We start from the raw sequence: 25163 nt of genomic DNA, 5'->3' as shown, positions 1-25163 counted from the left end.
TGTCTTTGCCCATTGCCATGCTTTGGTTCCTGGAAACCATTATTGTTTATTAGAGTAGTCCAAATTGTTCCTATCGGTGAGTAGAATGACCTTTGTTGGTCAGCAGGATTTGTTAACAAATGGAAATCTGGTGATTGTCATATCAGCAGTCGACTGAGTCACTAGTTCACCAGACAATGACAAATAAAAACAAAGCCCGATAGCCCCGACATGTAAACTGCTTGTCCCAGGCACCTGAGCTAGTGATTTGTCCACCACTATAAGTCACATTCATTTATACAGCACATTTAAACTCAACAGATGTCAGTGCAAAGTGCTGCATCTTAAAAGCAAGTAATATTAAAACGAAATTAATTCAAACTTCACTGTTCTTTCCCTTGCCGCAAAAATAAAAAAAGAAAAGAAAAGACAAGCAGTAGAAAGTAAGAGACAGGACAGTGCGAACACAGCACTAAAGGTAGTGCAAGGCAGTGACAAACTGTGGAAGACAATACACACTGCAATACTGAAAGTATAATAAAGACATTATAACAAGATATAACTATATTAAACTGTAGTGATGAAAAAGTTACTAATAAAGATGACATAGAACGAGAAAAAAATAGATGTCTGTCTTAGGAAGACTGGGAAAATATATATGTTTTCAAATTGGACTTTAAAAATGTAAAATGTTGTAAGACTTTATTTTAAAAAGTGTTCCATAGACTGGGGCACCACAAAAAATGCAAGATTTCCTTTAAGCCTCATCTGAGAGAGTAGAATGGTTAAAAGCAACTGGTTAAAGGATATGATTACTGGGATGGTGTGATTGTAGGTTGGTGCAGTTTTTTTAAAAAAACAACACTTAAACACCCTTGACTTACTTCACCTTCTCTTTTGTGTTTCTTTCAGTGGCACACATCCATTTTTGTGTGTCACTGTGAAAAGTGAGAACACTACTGCCACAGACTTCTCATATGTAGGCAATAAAATGTACTAGATCTGCATGTGTGATTTCTCTTGCACGCCACCGCATTGCTCTTTAGGCCACACACTTATCTATTACATGTGGAAATCTTTCGCTATTGGAATACCTGATGTATAATGCTGTTCTGGTCTGCATTCCTCAGATCGCTCTGCTAAATGAGTTAGTGGTGAGAGTGACAGAGACATTAGAGCACCAGACTCCAGCAATAAGAGCGTCTCTTTGAGCTCATACTGGGATCCCTGCCACCTGCCTCATTCCACTTCTATAGACTCATTCCTTCTCTCCATCTTTTAGATTTAAAACCCTCTGTCACATTGTCAGGTTTTATTTCTTCTGTCTTTCTCACCACTTCTCTTTCTCTCACTGTTTAACTTATATATTTTCACACTCCAGCATTCTTGTGAATGGCGCCTCTGTTACAGACTATAGTGGGGCATTCCTTCAGTCGTGGGTGTTTTCCCCTTTTCAGCTCTCTGTCTCATGCCCTCCTGGATTAACGAGCCTGTAAATTTCCCTCCATTCTCACAAGCTGGACCCACCTGGTGTGGATTTACAAGGAGGGTCGAGACAAAGTGAGTCACTTTCTCGTCACATGTCCAAACACTGCACAGTGGAAAGCTGAGGAGTACTGACGGTGTTGTGGCTGTCTGCACTCTGTATAAGACAATTTGCCTGGTGTTCAATGAGCTTGATTACAGTAGTCCTGACATTCTCCTGAACTTTCAATCGCAGTCACCTGTGTGCATACCAGTTCAATTTGAACATCTATTTTGTTTGGATTATAGGCACTTTCTTTTGTCAACACTGTGAAATGAAGTGCTTGAGAATATCCTACTCAGGTGCACAGTAATTGACATTAGTTTTGTTTGTTCGGTGGTGTATCTGCGTCAGCTTGTCCAGGCATGGCCTATGGAGCAATAGTCGTGTCAGAATGAATCCCTGGCAGTTCAGTGTAGGCATTTCCGTGATCTGTATGAAACCCGTTGTTTGGTGGGAAGCCTTCGCTCTGCCCTTTCACCCCATGAAAGAGTCAATTATGAGGTCATGGTCATCTCTCAGTTCTGTGTTTCCTCTGTCCATGGATAGCACTTTGCTCTTTTTCCTTTATTAAATTCACATTATTAGAGCACAACACTCTCCTACACATGCTGATGTCAGACCTGTGGAATGTCTGCTTTTGTTCCAGTACTTATATTGTTCCCTGAGGCAACTGATGCAATTTCTGTAGTACAGAGAAAAAGCAGACATTTTCTCTGACTGAGTTTGCCATGTTTTACAATAATAAAGACATGGATGAACAGTCAAGTGAAGACGAATACCTGAGTGACATTAATGGTCTCTCAGTTATTGGAAATTCTATAAGATAAGAATATGACATCGCACATGTCCGTTTACTGTAGTGAAATGATGGATAGCCCGTGACCCGGTGCAACACAGGACAGCAATGTGGGGAATGTATATGTCTGTTATTCAGGCCAGCCTGACGTCAGTGACTCTCTCCAGGCCACCCATATATGTTCTTATGTAGGACAGAGCCGAATGCTTTCCTACAGTTTAAAACAAGTAACCAGAGAGAGAGTGTCAGGAAGTCAGTCATTCCAACAGGTGCAAGCTGAGATCCCTGTGTGTAAGTGTTTAAAGGGAAACGGACACTGACTCATCTGTGTCCAGCACTCAGCCTTAAAGAGGAGAAACACTCGTAATGGCATAAGAAGGCAGACGACGAGTGACTTGTGAAACAAGAGAAATAGTCTGATGACCGATTAATGATTCATAATACAATTTGGTGTAGCTTTGCCTTCAAAGGCATTGTAATGGATATGCTTAGTGTTTCATTACGATGACTAAATATTCTGTTTGTCTTGAATGATTCTGATTACAAATGATTCAGGTATGTTTCATATTTTGAACTGAACTCATGGCCAATGCTAATAGGGGGCAAGGTGGAGCCCAGAGCTGGAGGAGGTCCACTAAAATTTAAATAGGATTTCTGACTGTTGTGAATGTATACAAAATATAGTATGAAATTAAACAGGATTGGTAGTCCAAACCAGTATTTTATAATAATGTTTTTTATAATAAAATGCATGTAATAATAATAATACTCACACAAATTTAAATGAAGGAAAAGGAATAAAAGCAATAATAATAATAATAATACTATGATTCTTAGCTACAATCCTGATTGTACTTAATTTAAAATGTCCTTTTGAATCAAAATGTGAGGTGAAAGTAGCAAACATTAATTGCTAAAAACACAGCAATAAAAAAAAGTGATAGACATTTGACTTGATAAATTCAGTGATGATTAGACTGAAACAGTAGATTTGATAAAACATTAAAATGTATGTGCATTTATGATTCATACTATTTATAATTCACAACTGACATTAACATGTAGCAACAAATATTCTTTGATACTTTAAAAGAAAGGCTCATGAAAGCACCCCCATTTTAAATTGCCTAAAAGACGCATTTGAAAGATAAATTGTCTTATAACACAAAGGCTAAATGTTTCCTGCGCTTGCTCCAGGATGAGCAGCATGTGCGTGAAGAATCTGACTGAAATTGTTTAGGTTGAGAAGTTTTTAGGTTGATAACGATCAGTAGATCTTTATCTCGCAGTGTAGAGGTAGAGTTAAGAGGCAGCATTTCTCCTTTAACCTCTAGAACATTCTGTCTGCTGTCTGCAGATCAGAGACTCAGATTAAGGTGTGTCCTATATGTGTTCTCCATGCAGTACACAGGTATTCTGTATATAGCCGTGTTTGTGTGTAGGGGTGTGTAACAGTAGCTGGAGTCATGTGTCGCCGGGGCTTGACGTGGACGCATGCTGTTCTTGTTGCCACCTCTGTCCCCATGTCCTCATGTCTGTGGTATGGCAAGTGTCATCGCCTTTCTGTCTCCTATGTTTGTCCATGTTGAATCTGACCCAGAATCACAGTCTCCAAATGTGAAGCACACCAGCAGCTGGGGAAACATTCCACCCTGCAGGCTGTGTGGCTGATGCGCCTGTGTGAGGCCACTCTATTTGGATGCTGATAGGGTCATGAAGCATTAATCCTATTGGATCCTTTAAAACTGAAAAATGACCTGACTACCACTTTCCCTGACAGCACTCATCTTTAAAAAGTGCAGTGTTGGTGTTCCTGCTGTGTTCAGGTGTCGGTTATTATTCAAGACACACTTCAACGTTACTCCTGCCATCAGTGTTAATGATTTGACACCATGTGGTTTGCATTAATCGTTGATAGATGATTTTTATGAAAAGTTTAAGTTGATTATTTAACCTACTTTTATTACTCCATTTATCAAACTCTCAAGATAATGTTCTTTTGTTGGCTCAAACTGGTGCATAATATGAGCCTCGATAGGAACAAAACTGAGTAAATGGTTAAGGAGTGAAAGTTTGGCTTTAATATAATTAAGGGTCCATGTGGGACTTCCTTATTAGTATGTGGTAGTATGCATCTTAATGTCTTCCTCTCAGTGTGTGCTCTGTGATGATTGCTGTGGCCACACCAGGACACCTCACTGTGGAGCAGCAGGCTCCGAGCAGGGCATTCCTGACATTCCAACCCGGGATGTCGCTGTGGCCACTGGGATGTTGGAGGTTAGAGCTGGCCTAGTCTCAGCCTCAGACGCTCTGTCCACAGTCCATGGAGCGTCTGGTACCTTTTGTTCACTTACAAGGTCACAAGCTTCAGTGTCTTGAAACATACTTTAAAACATGGTGACACTGAGCTTTTCCAAGTCACTGGATTGGAAAATGTTCACTGTATCCCATATTTAAGTGATATAAGAGAATTTTATACATAGTAGTACCTAAACATGATATGTTATTCTCAAAATGTACAGTATTACAAACCTTGAACAGCAGACCACATCGGATTCCACTCCCGTCAACCAGTCTGAGGCTGCAGTGAGCACAGGCTCGTCAAAACTGGACAGTTGAAGATTGGAAAAAGACCAGGGGATGTTTTTCCAGTATTCAGCTGCTGTTCAACGTGTTCTGAGATGAATCAGTCTGGCCGTTCTCCCATGACCTCTCTCATGAACAAAGCGTTGCCTCCCACAGAACCACCACTCACTGGTTTTTCACACTATTCTGTGTAAAGACTGGAGACTGTTGAGTGTGAAAATCCTACAAGATCAGCAGTTACTGAAATACTCAAACCAGCCTGCCTGGTCCAACAACCATGCCATGGTCAAGGTCACTCAGATCACATTTTTTCTCCATTCTGATGTTTGATGTGAACATAAACTGAGGCTCTTGACCTGTATATACATAATTTTCTGCATTGTGCTGCTGCCACATGAATGGCTGATTGGATAATTGCATGAATGAGCAGGTGTTCCTAATAAAGTGGACAGTGAGTGCATATTGATAATTTTCTACAGAGGATGAGATTAAAGCTTGAAGCTCAGTCAAATAGTATCTATGTCCGATAGTATTGCTAGTTTACATTTGTAGTTTGTGCTGTAGTGCTCCTACTACTTTGATTTTCAGCATTACATCATTACGGTACAAAAATGAGTATTGAAAGAATTTTGTAATAATTTTGAATGTTACAGTTTGATTAATATTTCAACTTTGTGAAACACTAAACCTGTGCATGCCCTTGGATCAGAATGTGCTGGATTTGTCTCCCTACATACTGTATGTAGAGGCCATGTGTGAAAATAAGACTGTATGTTTTAGTACACTTCAAATCTTTACCTATCAGTGCAGACGTCTCCACGTGAGCAAACACAGCGGGGCTTGAAAGCGCAAATGGGCCGAGTATGCAGTGTGTAGCATTGGAGAGCAGCAGAAAGCAAGCCTGTACAGTGATTATGTGAGCTGCTTTACTAATACCCAATATTAGGTAAATACATAATATTATGTTGAGTGCAGTCTAATTACTCATTTTCAGGCCACAACATAATACCCCCATATTCAAAATGATTCTGAAATATCAAAAAGCTGGGCAAAGCCCTGCACCAACCCAAGACAGTGAACACTTGTTAAAAGATCAATAGGGTTATATTGATACAGCTGTATTCTTCATTCAGGTTTTAACTGCTCATGGTGCCTGTTAAACTCAAGGACAAGCAAATGCCAGAATAATAAACCAAAATGGGCCACTAAGTAATTTGAAGTAAAAGATATAGAGCACAATATTATACAATATTCCTACCTCCCTAATACAAGAGAAAAGAGGTCATCAAAAGAAAGTGTATCACAAATCCAGTATAGTAAGAGTTTTTACAACCACAAACTTGTTAAACACTAAAGTTACTACAACAGGCTCTGACTCAGTAGGAGGAGTGCTGATGTGGTCTCGTCAGATGGAACTTTTGATTAGTTGGCGTGGGTGGTTCTTCTCGTTTTTTCTAGATATTATGACCCACAGCTATGCTCTACACACTGCAGCAATGAAAAGGCAGAAAACACAAACAAGCCATGCAACAAATGAGTATTAGGACAGACGGTCATTAACAGTGCTAAGGAAGTACTTATGATGTCCACCAAATACCCTCGAGCACTCCAGGCCAGATATCTTGCCAGTATAATGTTATTTTCTTCTGATGATATTTAGGATCAGACATCCTGAATCAGAAATTATTCTGAGATCATTTGGGTAAGAATATTAAGAAACCTTTAGTGAGACAAAATGTGAGAGTCGTAATAAAAGCAGTCATTTATAATGATTAAAAAAAAGGCTTTCGACGTGTATGCGCCTTTGTGCACACATGCATGTGTGCTTATGGGATTATAAGTACTCTTATCTGTCACCTTTTTGATCTTCAATGACCTATAAATCAATGACTGACAGTGACTGATCCAAAAATGTACATTAACTGGGCTTACATACTTAATTTAGAAGACTGGCCTACTTATAGGCTTCAGCAGATTTTTCAGCCGTCTCCCTCTCTTCGTTCTCTCTTTCTTCTTCGTGCCTCCCTCTGCCTTGAGGCACTGCAGGAGAGCCGGGTCTTATCTGAGTGAGCTCATTCTATTGACGCATAAAGAAAACAATAGCGGTAGCTCTCGACAGTTGTTGTGGTTAGACACCTGGATAATTCTCACCCACTGCCTTTGAGTATGTGTAGACGGCTTGTGTGTGTGATATATGTTGTTGATTCATGTAACCACATATAAATCATGCATGCACTACACAAACTGAGTTGTCTGATTTTAACAAACGATAAAACATCTGTGGCTCTAACCAAATTCATTTGCATTCCCATCAGTGATCCATTTGAGTGTGTGTTCAGACAGTAGTGTGCGGGCTGAACAGAGATGAAGTAGTGACTTTATGGCGTAAATTTCTGGCTGATCTAATGCCACGTCACAAACACACACATCCCCTTCAAGATCTGTCCTTGACGCTCTGGGGAAATAAGAAACATATGACTTCTTAAACTTTACTGTCACTTCACTCACTGTTCAGCTCAAGCAGACTAAACATTGGATGTTCAAGTGTGTCATCAGAATCCCAACTAACCACGGCATTTGGCTGGACTGAAAGTAACTGACCAACAGTTTTACATCAGTTCTGTGTTCTTTCTTAAGCCTCTTGCTGACAGCACACTTCTGCCTGAAGAGGGAACTGGTAAATCTTCAGTGTACAATCTGCCTCAAGCGTCTGTATGTGACCTGTTTAAGAGGCACACAGATCAATCATGTTGATTTGGACATTTCAGAAAGATCTTCTCTTATCTTTCTTTACGGATCAGTCTTAGTTTCAGGCGCCGATTGTATTCTAACTGCTAGATTAAATGGGTTTAAATAACAGGGTTCGTACAGAGGCTCCTGGCTAACATGGGCTGAACACATGGGACATTATGCAAGTTCTGCAAGAAAGAAATTAACTCCATCTTGACATTTATAATTCATGCCACATAGTCTGTGAAAGCATTATGACACTTCTGAATGTTTTAATAAATTAATACAGTTTAACAATTGACTGCTAGTGTAATGCTATCCAGCTCCTTCCAATTAGAAACTGAGACCTTGGAATTAACTGATTCTATGTGAAAAAATGGGGTTAGTGTTATAAATATGTTATTTACAAGCCCTGAATATATACACAGGTGACAAATTAAAGTTAAACCCAACATAAAGTGACTTAATAAGGTGCTGAGCCAGCACAAGTCATAAGAGCAGCTGCTGCAGCTTTTGTACATCTTGGTACATATCTCTGCATGTCTCTGGAGCTGTACTGGAGGGATGAGCACTGTTCTTGTAAAATATTTTCTCAGTTGGTGTTTTGATGATGGTGGTGGTGACCGCTAACATGTCTGACCAAAATCTCCAGCAGGTTTTCAGTTGGGTTAAGATCTGCTGACTGCGAAGGCCATAACATGTAATTTACATGATTTTCATCTTGACCTTGGTCATAGACGCTGCTGTGTGTATGAGCAATGTGGTGAAAAATTACATCACGATACACTTTCTTGAAAAATTGATTGATATTGTATTGATAATAAAACGCGACTGACACTGTTGTTACTTAGTGACACGTAGCTGATTGGTTGTTAAAATCTTTTCTATTCCTAATTATTTAATTGTACATGTTAAATAAAATTCAAAGTTTGGATTTGTCATTCTGTATCTGATATACATATTCTCTTATAACAAGTGTAGTGTTTAATATTTCCTCCATCATCATCCTCTCAGTGTGTCCTGCTGCAGTACATGCAGACTCCAGGCTCCAGCTTTCCTTGCTCTGTGCTTTATAATGGCCCATGAGTACCATTATACTATACCCATCACACCTGTCTCCAATCCACACAGACCTGGGGTGCTGGCTATGTGCACTGCTCCCAGTAGGGCTGCTTTTGCATATGAGTGTGACTCACTGACATGCAAATGCAGTGGCAGACTAAGAGACCAGCATGAAGCATGTTTTCAGTTCCTGGGTTGTTGTTGTCTGTCTCTCATTCAGATGGAATTGCTGATAGAGGTCTGGGGTTTTGTTCATTGAGAGTTTGCTGTGCTGTTTTTCTGTAAGTGTGTGTTCATGGTGTGTGTGAGGTTGCCTGCTCTCCATAACTCAGCGCAATTGATATCAGTTACTAGGACAAACAGGGTGGGCCTCATGACAAGTGTTCTTTTAGATTGTAGACTGTCCCAACTGTTCTTTCCAAAATGATTCAGCAAAACGAGAAATGTTCTGTCCACTCTTAGTACAATCAAGCTTTGGTAGTCGGGTTGTTTAACTGTACTTTATGCTAACACAGTAGCTTTTTACTGGTGTGGTATCAAGTCTGATAGAGCTTGGGCAATGAACACAGTCTAGGACTGAGCACAGACTTACTCTTGCAGATCACAGTAAGACCTTAGAAAGGAGTTATTACTGTTCTAGCCCCAAGTATCTCCCAGCAGGGGCGAGAGAGGAGTGTATGAAGGTCGTAGACATCTGCGCTTGTGTGTGTGAGCATCAAAGAGCTGCTCAGTAGCTGATACTTTTAAAGCTGTGTCCTGGTAGATCAGAGAGGTTGCAGCGGTTGGGTCTGTGCGGATAAATAGAAATGTTACACAGAACTCCAGTTCCAGGTCAGAACTGGGTGGAGACGAGGACCTTTTCTACACATACATGAACAAACTTATTTATACACACACACACACACAATTCTTTAAAGACAACTTGAAAGACTTAGTCTTGGGCTGTCCTCCCAAATCTTTAATAATCATATTGTGTGTTTAAAATGCTGAAAATGGTACAAAAAGCTTTTTTTTTTCCTGTATCAGGGAGTGCCAATTAGGAGTGATAAAACAACACAGCTACTAACTGAAAAGTTAACCAGAAAAAATACTCACAGCCATGAAACAGACTGTATTTAAACAAAAAAAATTCCCTCTTTTTTTTGTTGGAAATCTGTGACTTGTGAAGGTTCTTCCATTCAGCAGTCAAAAAAACTCTCTCTATTCATTCAAACCGCATTCATTATCATTCTAAATGTGAATGGATCTGTTAGTTATTCCAACAAGAAATGAAGCACTGTAAAGATGTTTTTTTTTTTCTTTTTCTTTTTTCAGATCACCATTCAGAGAGACAGTGGTCTTGATGTCAACGCACCAAAACATGGCAAGATTGACCCCATGAATGCCCCTCATGTGGGGGGTAATCAGTGGGCAGGAGGCACGGGTAGGTTTTAATCTACGTTGGTAGTCATCTCAATGCTACTTCTGGAGGAACCATGGCCCTGCTCTTACTAATCAGTCAAACATTTTTGAAGACCCTATAATTTAGCATTTTTATGACATCATTTCAAATACTCTAATTTTAATTGATGTGTGAGATGAGAAAAAAATTTTTTTTTAAATGTTCAGTGAATTGAGTAATGGTAGAACTGACTTTATAGGAAGGATTTATTAGGATCTGAGCATGCTCAGTACATAATTTCCACAAACATTTAGCTTTCCTTATTTAATTGCATTTCTGTATCATTTTGTTTGATCTGTGGTCACACTATAATAAAACATAAGAAAACTGCAGTTGTTCAAAAACATTAGAAATTATAGTATTATTATTTAAAGATAAATTTGGTGGTCCTGTAGGGGGCAGAGACACAGCAGGCCTCGGGGGAAAGGGAGGTCCCTACCGTCTAGATGCTGGCCACAAAGTCTACCAGATCTCCCAGGCTGAGAAAGACGCTGTGCCTGATGAAGTGAAGAGAGCTGCGCGAGAAATGGCCGAGAAGGCTTTTAAAGAGAGGTATACTCATTCATCACGCTCTCTCTATTCATCTCCTGCTGCCCTCATACACTAAGAGGATCTTTGAGCGAGTTTAAATGTTTCCGAATGAAGTGCTAATCTCTCAACTTTTTTAAGAGTCAGAGCTGTTGACGGACGTCGGTGCCCCTATTTGCGGTGTTTGCATGTGTATGTATGGACATGTGGGTGATGCCAGGTATATACTGAAGCACAGAGCCTCATCAGTAGGCTACAGAAGACTGAAGCCTCAGAACGCAGAGAGCTCCACCAGAGCCAGCTATTCCAAAAATGCACCCCATGAATACCACAATTCATGCGACTCCATGTTGTGTGTGGGAGTGGGAGAGAGAAGCCACAGAGTGCAGGATGAGAGGGCCTGGTGATGAAGGAAGCTTCTGTTTTTGCCCATTTTCTCCTTTGTGCTTCTTGTGTCCACACCCAAGCCTCTCACATCTAAAACGAGTTTCACACCCAGATCCATAAATGCACAGAACCGTTCACCACAGAGCCTGATCTTTAAGTGACACACTCATAGACAGGTTCACCTTAGGAATGATGAATATGAGCAAACAATTATTCTGTAACTGGACACTATTTTTCAAGTCTTTTAAATTGTGCATTATTTCTGGAACGTGTCTGACAGACTAAGCCATATTGCAGCATTGCATACTACTGCATGCACATTGCATACACTCCTGATGATTCAGACAGTGTGTGTGTGAATTTAGTTCGTTTATGTGGTAATGCATTATATCCTGTTATATATTCTGCATGCTTCTTGTCACGTTCTCAACTGATAAATCTCAGGGTTTGCTGTGCTAAGTCGGTTTTCACAGGAAGTGGGATTGTATTTACTTTTATGTTTGAGTGTACACCACCAGGAGTCACATAATACGAGCAGGTCCCTAGAGAAGAGTGATGACAACCTATCGAACCACACTCAATTTCTTCTCACCTTTTCAGCAGAATATGGATCCTCCCAGACTGAAATTTTACTCTCCCTCGTTTCTCTCTCGCACACACACACTGGCGTGCTCTCTGTGGTCTGTGGACAGGTCTGGAATTCAGCAGAAAATAGCAGCGTGGCCTGTCCCTTCTCCAATAGCGCTACACAAAGAATGTGAGCTTCTGAGACCAGTCAGGAAACCCACAGCCATCTACTGTTCTAAATATGTGTACATGTGTGTGAGAGTGAGAGAGCACAGGAGGGAAAAAGAAAAGACAGAAGAGAGAGGAAGCTTGGCGGTTGCTACTATTTCACACGAGGGAGGTTATCACTCCCTAACCCGTATCATTTCTCAAAGTTTCAAAGTCTCATTACAGTTTGCCAGAGCAACTTCTTCAAGGGCTTTTCGCACATCTGCTCCAGATGGCTGTGGTAGATAATGATGACTTGTTTAGCTGTGTGATGAGATGAGACCGTTCCGTGATCTCACCTGTGTAGAAGCTGAAAGCTGCTCACCACTATAGTCTGGTTTACATGTTAGGCTCCACTTCCCCTCTGTGACTTCAAACGTCTCTCACATGCAAACACACACACATGATAAATTGCCCTTATCGTTCTGCTCTGCCTGGATCAGAGTATTGTAGGATTAGCACAGGGCTGTAAGGATTACTGGCTCTAAGTGCATAGTGTCTCACCTGGACAGCCACTTGCACCTGCTGAAAGAAGCACACAGAGCTGTCAGTTCAGCAGTCACTCACCCAATAGAGAACAGCTCCAGAACAAGCTGAGGAGGAGCAGCATGGTGGGCGTGCTCCCACGGGGGCCATCAGGACTTCTCACATATGGCAGTGCTCATTAGGGGCCTCCTCCAATCGAGTGCTCTTCATCATTGCTGGTCTCACTGACAGATGGCTGTATCACTGGGATCATCAAATGGCAGCCGGGCGAGTTTTCTCTGGCCCCAATCCATCCTCCAACACATGTCTCAAGTGACATAAAGACTGTGTAGAATCTAAAAGAAGTGTAAACTAGCTACAGAATACTGATCTACTAACAAGATTAGAAATGAATAACTATGTATAGGCCAGGGGTTTACAACTGGCCGAACCATGGTTTGAATGTGGCCTCAGCAAAGTATTGGATTAAACTGTTAAAAAATTACTGTAACAGAGACGATAAATGTATGAAAAAAAAATCTAGCCATAGTTTAGTGATTCTAATTTTCAAAATATCATGGCTTCTGTAGCAGAATCACATGCATTTATGTAAACTATTTAGCTGAAGGCAGCTCATTGGACCAGAGACTAGCTACAGGGCTAAAGACAGGAGGCCTTCTCTGGTCTAAGTAGTGAACTGACAACATGGTGTGTTTAAAAAAAAAAAAAAAAGTTGACAAACAGGGAGACAATTCAACCAGGAAGTGTGTGTTTATTCTCCTCACATACAATGGGGTCCAAAACTCTGAAACCACTAGTGAAAATACTTCAGTTTGGCATTGTTTTTCAATTTATTACAAAGGTTTTTATTATAAATGATATTATCAGCAATAACCTGAGTGAAAAGTAGAATCATTGTGGTCTCAGACTTTTGGACCCCACTGTAATTTGTCTCATTTGTTCAGAGTCTGTGGCTCTAGTCAAAAATGGTTACATGAAGTGCCACTGAAAAACAAAACAACCACTTTGAAAAGTGTTAAAACTGTTGCCTTTATTCACTCATGTTTGTTGCTTATCCACACCTTTGTAAGCAAGGAATTTTATCTAGCCAGACCACAAGTCTTGGTTGAATTCCTTAGAAAAGACTAACTTAGTTATTAAAGAGTTAAATTTAATTTTAACTCTTTTGTGAAGTTTGTGAAATTTTGAGCCTTCTGCTGCCTGCAAATTAAAAATGCAGTGAAAACACTGAGAAGCATTTGGCATTACCTGTGCCTTGTGAGTTTTTTAAGCAAAGGGGGCAAAGCTGAGCAGCTCTCCTCTAGCTGGGAGTTATTTTTTGGGCTAGAAAACAAAAAAAAATGAGGCGCATCTGCTCTCTGGTATCATTGTGGCGTCAGTATTTCTAATGTATATTTAAAATTTTATAAGTTTTATAAGTTACACTTAAACACAAATTGTACCTTTAACAAAGAAAAACCATGATGTCTGGATGTTTGTGTAGTTTTTGAGTGTGCTGGTGTGTATAACGGAAGTCCTGTGTGTTTCAGATTGAAGGAGATACAGATGAGTGAGTATGACGCTGCCACGTATGAGCGTTTTTCCGGAGCCGTCCGGCGCCAGGTCCAGTCCCTACGCATCATTCTGGACAGCCTGCAGGTAAACATCTCATCTCAGCTCTCAAGGGTGTGTGCAGTGCTTCCATGAGTCTCTGAGTGTTCTTTCCTTTCCTTCCTTTCACATACACACAAACAAACACGCACACACACACCCTCAGATAGCTGCTATTACAGCTGCTTCTCTTTTCTTCCTGCATTTGCCTTCAAGTCATGAAACAATTATCCCCTATCATTAAGTGAAACTAAGTGCTATTGTTGCTTTTCTGAGTGACCTCTGGGTGGACGCACGGTCATGTGGTGTGCTAAAGCAGCTTGTGAGGGGTGTCTTGGCTCTCCAGCAGCACTCCTGGGGATTCCCTTTGCAGCGAGACAGAGCAATGACTCTGGAGGATCAGGTTCCTTGCTGGCAGCCTCACGGATGAGTTCTGCTCAAACATAGACGTGTTAATGGGAAAATACCACGTCTGGAATTCCATCTTACGCTTTGCTCCGTTCTCTTTGTCTCTCTATGTCTCATTCTCTCACCCACAATGTATGGCATCTTTCAATGTCTTTATAGTTTATAGCTCTTTGAAACAAAGGTATTTAAATTGTACCAGTGATTAGCTACAATAAACTGTGGCAGTTGTGTATGCCTATGTAACTGTGGCCTAGTAAGGCGGCTTAGCATTTTTCTCTCCAGTTGCCCCATATAGAAAATCTTGCACATAATTATATATTTAACACTAAGTATGAAATTCTGCATGTCCTTTCTTAATACATCCCAATCAATATGAAACTGACCTCAAATCTGCATGCATTACCTTGTGTGAACCCAGAGATGCATCTTGCTGAAATATGCAAATAACAGTTAAATTATTTCCTATTTTCACTTTCTTATTAAGACACAATGGCTACATCTGTAAGGAAAAAAAAAACAATCAGAAATGGAACAAATCAGCAGTTGTGAGATTAAGGTGCCAGGAGAGTCACTGACTTGTAGTTTATAATGTAACGTGTCACGTATGAACCGAAATCAAACTGCACGTGTTCTGCCATGTTATACATTTCTTTATTCACATGAGCAGTGCATGTGCCTAACGTGAAATGTTTTATCGTACCAAGAGCAAACCATCACACACAAATCCAACCAAATGTGTGTTCACAACACAGCTAGGTTATTTTTAGACTTGATATGATGACATTAAGATCAAATTAGTTTTCAATGGAAAATGTACTATTTCATTATTGCAATGCGAGTGTAGTTGATTGCCCCAAACGCCATTTGTTACAACAGCTTACACTTAAAAAATTGTTCAACATAATATTAAAACATCTTGGTAGTTTTTCTACTTTGCAAACTGGAGTTGTCAATTAGCCTAACAAAACACATGAACTTTTCAAAACTGCACACACAGTCTCACATGAATGTTCATTTCTCTTCACCCCAATATGAATGTGAACACAGAAATACTCACCCTTGTACATTTGTACACTTATTTCTGATGTTCTGTCTGGGTTCTTGTACAGGCAGGAGAGTAGAGCACTGCAGACATGGCATCGCCCTCTATTTCTCGCTTTTATTCAGACTCTCCTGTTTTTTCGGGCTTAGTGAAAATTACTTGTTGGAAAGCATCAGTGTTCATGTCAGCACAAACAGCACATGTCGCATGCCATTCCCACATTTCCTCACTGTTTGAACGACTGTATACACACACCTGAGCATCACTGTGGTATGACAGCTCAGAGTTTACAAAGGACTGAAAACAATTATACTAACTTCTTGTTAGAGGAATGCACAGACAACTGCAAAGGAGAAGAACCAAGCTGCATATTTGCTTGCATGGTGCTGCTCTATAATCAGTGTACAGGGGTGGCATATGCTTTACCATTAGTTCCATTCTCACACACACACACACACACACACACACACACACCTGTACTTACTTGGCTCATATTCCCCACACAGCTCATACTCATGCAAACCAGAAAATCCATGGCATATTTAATATCATAAATTATCACTATTCACTTTTCTAAGAGATTACAGGTATATCATAAACCCCAATCAGCCTCATTATTACAGATTGGATGTTAAAATCTTTATTTGTACCAACTCTTTATTTTTTCTACCTTTTAAATAAAATGTCAGATTGTTGTTAAACTAAATTTTCTGACACGTATTTTGTATAATGAAAACTTCAAGTATTGTGATATTTTTACCAGTCATCCCTACAGGTAGAGTTTCTTCAGTTGTCTCTCTGGTGGAACTCGATGGTATCTAATAAACCCTTAACGAACCACTGACGAACCCTTTTCTTTGAAGAGTCTATGACATATTAAGTAACACATTAAGTAAAAAATAACTGTTGTTTAACTGGATTAGATTAAACAGTTATTTTTGGTCTTTGGAAATTATATATACATACATACATATATGTTTTATATACACACACACACAAACACACACACACACACACACACACACACACATATATATATATATATATATATATATATATATATATATATATATATATATAATATACACACACACAGCCTTTTTTTTTTAATCCCTCCACGTGTTGCTCTTTAAATGCACTCGGAAGTTAGGAACTCTTTTGCAAGCATTATCATAAAAGCCATATATAAGTTATGTTAGATACATTATAGGGCACCTACAGACTGCAGTCCTCATATATGTCTTAACCGAGTTCAAACCATTGTGTAAAACCAGATAAGCCATGTGCCTTAGCTTTTACTCAGCTACTAGTACAGATGTGACCAAAGTCTAGTCTCTACTTATTGTTTGTAGTGCAGCTCAGCTCATTGTTCCTAGCTGTAAGATATGTCATGGAAAATAACCCTGATTTCATTCATTCAGACAGCCTCTGGAGAGTAGCATTTTTTGTGCAGAATTGCAGATGCTTGCCAACAGTTTTCCCTCTGGATCACAGAAAACATTGTTGTATTGTAAGTGTAACACATTGTTCTGCGTTATCTGAGTGTGACTGGCAGGATGACACAGGAGGACAATGTGTGGGATGATGTAGCAGTTCAGGGAGCTCCAGAGGGATCAGAATCTAAATGAAAAGCAGATGTGGAAATGCATCTATGGCAGTCTGATGATGTTTGGCTCATTGTTCATAGCTGACATGCTGCTGAGGTCATGATCATATCAGTTAGTTGTGATGTTTTATCCTTGGACAGTCACTAAAAGGTCAAGAGTTTGGACTTACCTGCATATAGAAGGGTTTCTTCATTTTTACTATTTTCTGTTTTCTATTTTAGCATAAGAATAAAGACATTAATAGTATGTCTGCTCTAGCTATATAACACATGGAATTATTCCCTGACCAAGAAAACTGTTAAACAACTTGATGAACAGCTTCATGAAGGAGCTTCATCCGGGAGGCTTTTATTAAAGTTCACAAATGGGTCATGCGCTTATTTTCTGTTTCTCATATTGTTTGTTGGCCATTGGCTGTCTCTCCATTTGTTTGGTGACAAAATATATTTTACGGAAAATCTAATTTTTAAAAATACATTTTGATTTAGAAATAAAATTATACAACATATCCAATAGAACTTTACTAATTACATCTATCTTACATTTACATTACACATCTTATGTTTACATTAATGTTGTTACATTACATCTAACACTTTCAACCATAAACCTTTATCAAAATATCTTTAAGACAATAAAAATAAGACACTGTCCAAACCTTTGACTGGTGGTGATATTTTTCAACCGATTTAACTGATTGATTTACCCTTAATGGGTGTTTAGAAAGTATTGCAGCTCACTGCCAGCAGACCTCTTTATTTTCTAAGTTTGCTTTTTCAGTATTAATGCTGTCACTGCTTTATTGTAGCTTTGTTGGATTTTGTAATAAAACTGCTGTTAAGTGGTGAGTGTAATATTGTGTGATGTGTTTAATGCTTCTTTTACAGGCTAAAGGGAAGGAAAGGCAATGGCTGAAGAACCAGGCATTGGGGGAACTGGATGATGCCAAGATTATTGATGGCCTGACTGGAGAGAAAGCCATTTACAAACGCAGAGGAGAGCTGGAGCCAGAGGTGAGAGATCTGTTCTGTCTGTAGCTCTGATAATGACTGGGCCCAGCGGAGGTTTATTTAGACAAAGTAGCCCCAAGTGATTGAAAACCTCACGCTTACCAGAATGCATTCCATAGTTCATATGAGTATGTGTATTCACGCTTTTATAAACAGTTTTGGTCTCAAAGGCATTCAGCTTCTGGCTTTGATTTTTACAAGGGTTGTGTACCACCTTAAAACATTTTAATGTATTTAATGGGTTCCTGAGTGGTGCAGCTGCTAATAGGATTGCATCGTGTTGCCACTGACATCCATGAGCAGTCCTCTTCTACAAATACCACAACACCAGGGGTGGAAAAAGTACAGAGAAAAGTGTACTTGTATCCTGTTACCTGGTCCTGTATGAATTGTTAGTAAATCCAGCAAAGCACTACACTAGCTCAAAGACAATTATATTTCATTTGTCACTGATGTGAATTTGATTGGATGTCTTTAAAAAACTAAAATAAAATAACTTTATAATAAACGACAACACTAGCTGAACACTGAGTAGCATTTATAAAGCTGCGGTGATTGGCTCTGTGTCTCGGGGAAGCACATTCCCTTCAGGTTTATGTCTGTTTTATAAATAACCTTAATGCGAGGACTGCTTAGGAGTTTAAAAAGTGCTCTAATAAATTATGTAAGTGCCTCTTGTAAAACCTATTAGAAAATGTTATACCTTTCGGGAATGAAACCTGAGCAAACTGAGAACTAGAATTAAGGGAACCGCAGACGAGATGTAATAAAATGATGGATGCTCACTCAAATCTAGTCCAAATTTCATACTTAAGTTTTCTTGATGGTATACTATGTCTCTTTTCATAGCTGGGCACTCCTCAGCAGAAGCCCAAGCGCTTGCGTCTGCTAGCTGACGTGTCGGGCAGCATGTACCGCTTTAATGGCGTGGACGGGCGCCTGGAACGCTCTATGGAGGCTGTGTGTATGGTGATGGAGGCGCTAGAGAGCTACGAGAACAAGTTCAAGGTGAGATGCCAAACCACTGTTTTTTGGGTTTTTTCCATGCCTTTACACTCTGGCAACTCTTGGTTTGCTTTCAAGGAGATGGACACAAGAATAGACCCAGTTGGATACTTACAATAATTTTCCAAGCCTGCTTCTTTCTTAATGCTTAATATTCTCAGTGTACATCATGCAGCAGTGAGAAATGAAGAAAGTTGTATTTATTTACACCTAGCTCCATAACAACGCACCACGGAAACAGTGGCTGTGTTTGCTTCCTCAGTCAGTCGTGTGCTGCTGCATAACAGGGATATCCCCAACCGCTGACACGCTGTGATGGAGGTTACTATGGAAACATGGGTAATGGGGGCTGAAGATATCCTCAAAGGCTGACGCATACTTCACTCACAGCTGTGTGTACGGCAACAGTTGTGCGGGGTTTCGGCCTAAGTGGTCACTTTTCTGTCTCTCTCTTTTTTTTTTTTTCCCTCTCTTCTCCCTTCACTGAAGCAAGTCCAGCTGCTGGCTGCCATGCAGGAGGCAGTGAATCACTCTGTTACTGGAAGTTGTTCTCTACACAGCCATAGAAGCACAAAGCCGATCTGTTGTTTCTCTCTTTCTCTATTTATTTCCATCTCGGAGAATCCGTGGGAGGAAATAATGTAAAAAAGACTTCAGCATTATGTCACTGAAATGAACTGTGCATCATCACACAGGCAGGATTTATTACAGATACACTTTATGTCAGTTTCAGTGGTTTAATCCAGGATGAGTAGGAGGTTAATTAGGAATTAAATTATTGTACAGAAAAGAAGTGGGAAAACATGAGAGCTACAATATTTGTGAGTCTGAGAGTGTGTGTGTGGGCGCCAGACTTTATGGTCCCATCATGCCCTCTAATGCCTTGTATATGCATCCAGCTGGCCTATCATATATCCTTCAGTGCCACTTATGTAACTAACATACAATATATAAAGCTCCATCTGACAACTCCTCTACATGGGTTTTTCCTGACAGGAGACCACATCTGTCACCTGTCATTTACTCTTTCACCCACACCAAGTTTCCATAACTTGTTTCAAATGCTATATAATACCCCTCAAACAAGCCCACAGAATTGAATACATATTTCCTAGGGTTTGCAATTGGTTATTCTTCATTATATATCTACAGATGCTTGAGTTTCTCATAAAATGAAAGCGATTTTTAATAGTATAGAAATGTGCTCAATTTGAATAAATTAATGAATAATGATTCATTTTTTTCTAAATGGACTAAATACAATACTGCAAATCAATACTGCGTTGTTCTGACTGTATACCTTTATCCTAGGATGAAACATTTCTTTCCTGATCCGTGTGGCTCACTGAATGGTTTAATGAGTATGAAAATGATGTACATGATATGCTATGGCCTTCACAAGATTTCAACCCAGTTAAAAACAACTATGAGAGATTTTGGAGTAACATGTTAGACAGCACTCTCCACCACCATTGTCAAAACACCATTTGCGGGAATATCTTTTGGAACAATGGTGTTAATTCATCCATTACAGTCTCAGGGACTGGGCTTGTGGTGGCCAAACAGCTTAGTGGATGGAGATACGTTGGTTTTTGCTTCTATTTATTACCTGTCTACATTTGCAGGTCACGTGTGCCTTCTATGAGCCTCAAACTCAGTACTTTGCATTTATAATTTGTGCCAATTATCCTAAAGTTATCCTATCTTATTAAGCATTGAAATAAAACAATGGAAATTACATGCAATTAAAACCATTTTCTCCATAGGCAAGTGACAATAATTGTGTTTAAATGTTGATCTGCATTATACTGAAAAAGTCTGATTATGCACCCTGAATATTCTTGGATTTTCCCTTAGAAAAGCTGTCCAAATTGTGTCTTTAGCTTGAGCATGAGGTTTGTGAGGAAAAAATGCTTTCCTCAGTTTGGATTTTTAAAAATGGGTCATTATAGGATTGAATACTTGTCCAAATCGCTGTCTTTTAACCTTTATTTGTGCATGGTATAGGTGGAGATTGGTCAGAGATGCTTTTTTAACAGTGGTATTTATTTATTTTTTTTTTTTGCAAAGGCAGTTACTAAAACAACAGTTGTATTCACACACAATATCTTTATGAAAGTGGTTACAAAATGCTTTGAGTGTCTATTTAAAATATATATAAAAATAACATCTGTATCCTGTCTACCCTGTTAGATCCTTTTGTTAAGCAACGAGTGATTTATGTAACTTTTGCCCTTTTATAGTTCTTTTTTAACACTCAGTGTCAGCATGCCCTATGTGCTTGGATAAATGGAAAAACCTTTCCAAACAGTTGGCATACCTATATATTTGTCATTCTCAGGATGAAGTTGTTAGTGTGTATTCTTGTTGTGGTACAGTACATTCATGACATTGTCTCTGCCTTCCTGTTTAATTTTTTTCTGCAGTATGACATAGTTGGCCACTCTGGGGATGGATTTGATATAGAACTGGTCAGATGTGACAAAGTGCCAAAGAACAACAAACAGAGACTGAAAGTCTTAAAGGTATGTAGCCTACGTAAGTACTGCGTGCATTCTGTCATGCTTTTTCCCTTTGTTTGGAAATCGGCTTCCTGACAAGCTTTCCTGGAATGAAGCCATGCTTCTGATCGTGAAACGTGGCAGGGTGTGCACAGACAGGCATTTTCAGTATTTGATTCTGCAGTGAAGGTTCATTTACATTTAGAGAAACAATCTTAGTCAGACTTGATTGTTTAAACCTTAAATAGTCTGCAGAAGCCAGCTCCTTTCACCTGTGTGTGTTTTCATATGGTCGTCTGATGAACAAAATGCATTAATGAGTTATCTATACTGATTATACACACTTGGCTGTACAAGTCAACATCTTAAGTAACTCTAAATTTGATTTAAATTTAGTTTTGGTGTCTGTACATAGATATTTATTAAATGATTTACCCGAATACCCTTTCCACAGACCATGCATGCACACTCTCAGTTCTGTATGAGTGGAGACTACACGCTGGAGGGCACAGAGCATGCCGTAAAGGAGCTGGCTCGCGAGGAGGCCGACGAGCACTTTGTCATTGTGCTGAGTGATGCCAATCTGGAGCGCTATGGGATCAGCCCTGACCGCTTTGCCCGCGCACTCACCAGCAACCCTCAGGTCCATGCCTTTGCCATCTTTATTGGTTCTCTTGGGGACCAGGCCGAGAGGTGAGTTTCATCCCATTGGCACATACACATACACACACACTGATATTGTGCCTGTTGGGCCATTGTTACACACCACTGTATTTAACTAAATATTAAAGGAGCAGTTTGTGACCTTTAGAGTTCTGTGCAGCTTGAATGATAAATTACAATTACAGTAGAAACATTGACAACTACCTCATTCCCTCATTAGTCCAACTCCTCCATGTTTAAAGTACATATTCCTCATCAGGTGCCTTTGAAGGAAAAGGAGCAAGGAAGTTGAGAAACTGTTCTTAGACTTGGGGTGGAGCTCATTAAGGGGCCAGGAAAAAATTAAACAAAACCTAAAATAAAGACACTAGCAACAGCAAAATTGCAATATTCAAAACTATATGATTATTATAGACGAAAAACACTTTTATACATTACAAACTGAACCTTTGAGGCTTAATCATAACTAATATTGTATTTCTGCAGTATTATGATTATTAAGATCTAGACCTAATGACAGAGTATGTATGTTTGAGCCGTTAAAGGCTGGGTTTTGTTTGATATGCCGGAATGAGGCCAGGGAGGACAAATGAGGAGAATATAGTGACACGAGAGCGATGCTACTGCGGTGGTCAGAACACATTCCACATAGCCTTTAATCTGAGCCCTCACTGACTCCACTCTTTTCAGGCCCACCATGATTTAAAGGGCAGGCTTTTCAGAACTGGTGTCATCCTTCGGGGGGCAAAATGACAGTAATGAATGGTCAGTGGAATAGGAAAGGTGGGAGGGCAAGAGAGTGAAAAGAGCGGGGCGTCCCTCCGCCTTTAGCCCCTTGCCCCCAGCAGGCACTTCCCAAACCCCCCATCTCTCACAAAAGAATCTGTGTGAATGACAGCCTTTGTTGGCCCATTGAGGACTAAGAGCTCACTTTGATTGCAAGTGAAAGCACATTTGCATTGGTAATGTTTTTTTTCTGGGGGGTTGCTTTCGGGGGGCCCTTTCTCCTTATTTTCTCTGACATGCAGGCTCCAGAGAACCCTGCCGGCAGGCCGATCTTTTGTCGCCATGGACACCAAGGAGATACCTCAAATCCTGCAGCAGATCTTCACCTCTACGATGCTGTCCAGTGCCTAAACACGCCCGACCACCCAAAATTCTTGTCCTGAGCTCCATGGACTCAAACGCTGCAGATTCCAGTCTTGAGATCTGTTCTGCGTTTCTACACATGACTAGTTTTTAATTTTTAAATAAATAATTTTACTTATTTAAAGTGACACATTACCCACTACAGATTGTTGAGTTTATATACTGTTAATACATTTCATTTCATTGTATTGTATTGTGTTGTATGAGTGTGTCATCTGTACAAATGAAAAGCTACAAAAAGCTAAACAGTGATTTTCATCTGGTGTTTGGTGCACAGACGTCTGATTGTAGCCTTAGTGCCCCGTCAAAAGAGGCCAGTGTTACATAAGACTTGTCACTTGATGGATGTGTTTGTGTGGGTTTTCTCAGGATCCTCCTCTCTCCTCAAGATCATGGAGTGGACATATCCTGTGAGGGAGAGGCAGAGTGAGGCAGAAAAATCACACTCATCTTATCACCTTATTCTCCCTGTTTAATCTCTCCCTATCTGAAAAGAAAGGAGATTCTTAAGTGCAGTTTTACTCATGTGTTTCTGTGCACACTCGGTCTTATAGATACAAAGATTAAAAGAAAATACACAGCTAATTTCTCACCCAGAGTGGATGAAAGTAGCTCACAAGAAAATTAGTGACTGACAGAGATAACTAGCCTGAAATCCCAGATAAACCGAAAGCAATTTTGGGAGACAAAGCTCAGGTTATTTTTATCTCGCTGGTTTATGACCCAGTGTGAGCCTTGCGTTTTTAAATGAACTTGAGCATGATTTTTACTCAGCTTCCTGACTTTTCTGACTTCTTGGTTTAGGTGTTTGGTGCTAGCAGCACTGATTGGAACATTGCTAATCTGACCCCTGGCATTCCCCGTTTAACTGTATGCACTCCTTTAGCACTTCTTGCGCAAGTCCACCCGCCCCTTCCTCTGGCTCAGCCTAGAATCCTCGGCTCTGTCGGGATGCATGTGTTTTTCCTGTGTTCCAAGCATGCCTTTTCCTTCCTGTGCTGCTGGAGCTGCTGTTACCCAGACAGGCTGCCGTGCGCCTCTCGAATGCTTGAGGATTCCAGGCCTGGGCTCAGGTTACACCATACTCACTGGGTGTTGCTGGGGAGAAAGTGGACCTGTAATTTATATGAGCTGAATAGCAAGCTGTGGACCGTCAGCAGGTGGCACGAACATGTGTGTGGAAGGAAGATGGATATGGCTGTTGGTCACATGTATTTTTATTTTTTTCATTAAACTCTGGGTGGCTGGAATGGAGCACCTCTGCTATGCATTCAAGGGCAAAAGAAATAGGGAGTGAGAAACGTGTGCATGTGTTTGTTTTAGTGTGTGCAATAGCCATCTGTAAAGCAGTTTTTCTGAGGGGTTAGAGTTACTCGTCGACGTTAATGAGTGAATCCTCCCGCTACCCTGAAGACAAAGCTTTAAAAATAAAAACATTTTAAGTGATTGTTTAATCCATGCTTTGTGTGTTTGAGTGTGTGTACGTGCGTTATGTACATGGTCATATCCTGTGATTGTCAAATGATCTGTTACTAGATCTCATATGACATTTAAAGAGATCAAATAAATCTTAACAATAAACACCATTATCTTTTCTTGTCACAGGGGATTTGGATGAAAATGCTGACAGGAAGCGTGCGCCCTGCTGACTGTGTTATGGCTGATATTTACAGTATAGTTGTCTGTAGATAAAAAAAATAACTTTTCACTTAGCAGCACAAGGCAGGGATTTTCCACTGCTAACAGAGGTGGCTGTTTGGTGTATTTCTAGAGGGCACAGCAGTTTTCATCCCTTTGGTCACTTTTTCCGTCTGCTAAGGAGCAAAATGAAGAATCAGCAAATTGCTCTGCTAGGTTTTACTGTCCTTTTCCATTACATCTACATCTCACA

The 25163-nt window shown here is 40.0% G+C and overlaps 1 protein-coding gene across 1 annotated transcript in view; it reads left to right on the top strand.

The window, feature by feature from the left end:
• vwa8 (von Willebrand factor A domain containing 8) overlaps window positions 1–24726 on the top strand; it is a 66035-nt gene extending 41309 nt beyond the window's left edge. The window contains exons 38-45 of the mRNA XM_026912457.3: window positions 9996–10104; window positions 10518–10674; window positions 13827–13935; window positions 17832–17957; window positions 18804–18962; window positions 21386–21484; window positions 21915–22153; window positions 23152–24726. Coding sequence (XP_026768258.3) covers window positions 9996–10104; window positions 10518–10674; window positions 13827–13935; window positions 17832–17957; window positions 18804–18962; window positions 21386–21484; window positions 21915–22153; window positions 23152–23260 — 1107 coding nt within the window. The 3' untranslated portion in view covers window positions 23261–24726. The remainder of the gene's footprint in view (window positions 1–9995; window positions 10105–10517; window positions 10675–13826; window positions 13936–17831; window positions 17958–18803; window positions 18963–21385; window positions 21485–21914; window positions 22154–23151) is intronic.
• Window positions 24727–25163: the final 437 nt, after the last annotated feature.

The sequence above is a fragment of the Pangasianodon hypophthalmus genome, chromosome 5, assembly GCF_027358585.1.
Source record: "Pangasianodon hypophthalmus isolate fPanHyp1 chromosome 5, fPanHyp1.pri, whole genome shotgun sequence".
NCBI classification, from domain to species: domain Eukaryota; kingdom Metazoa; phylum Chordata; class Actinopteri; order Siluriformes; family Pangasiidae; genus Pangasianodon; species Pangasianodon hypophthalmus.
This window is presented reverse-complemented; position numbering and strand designations above follow the sequence as displayed.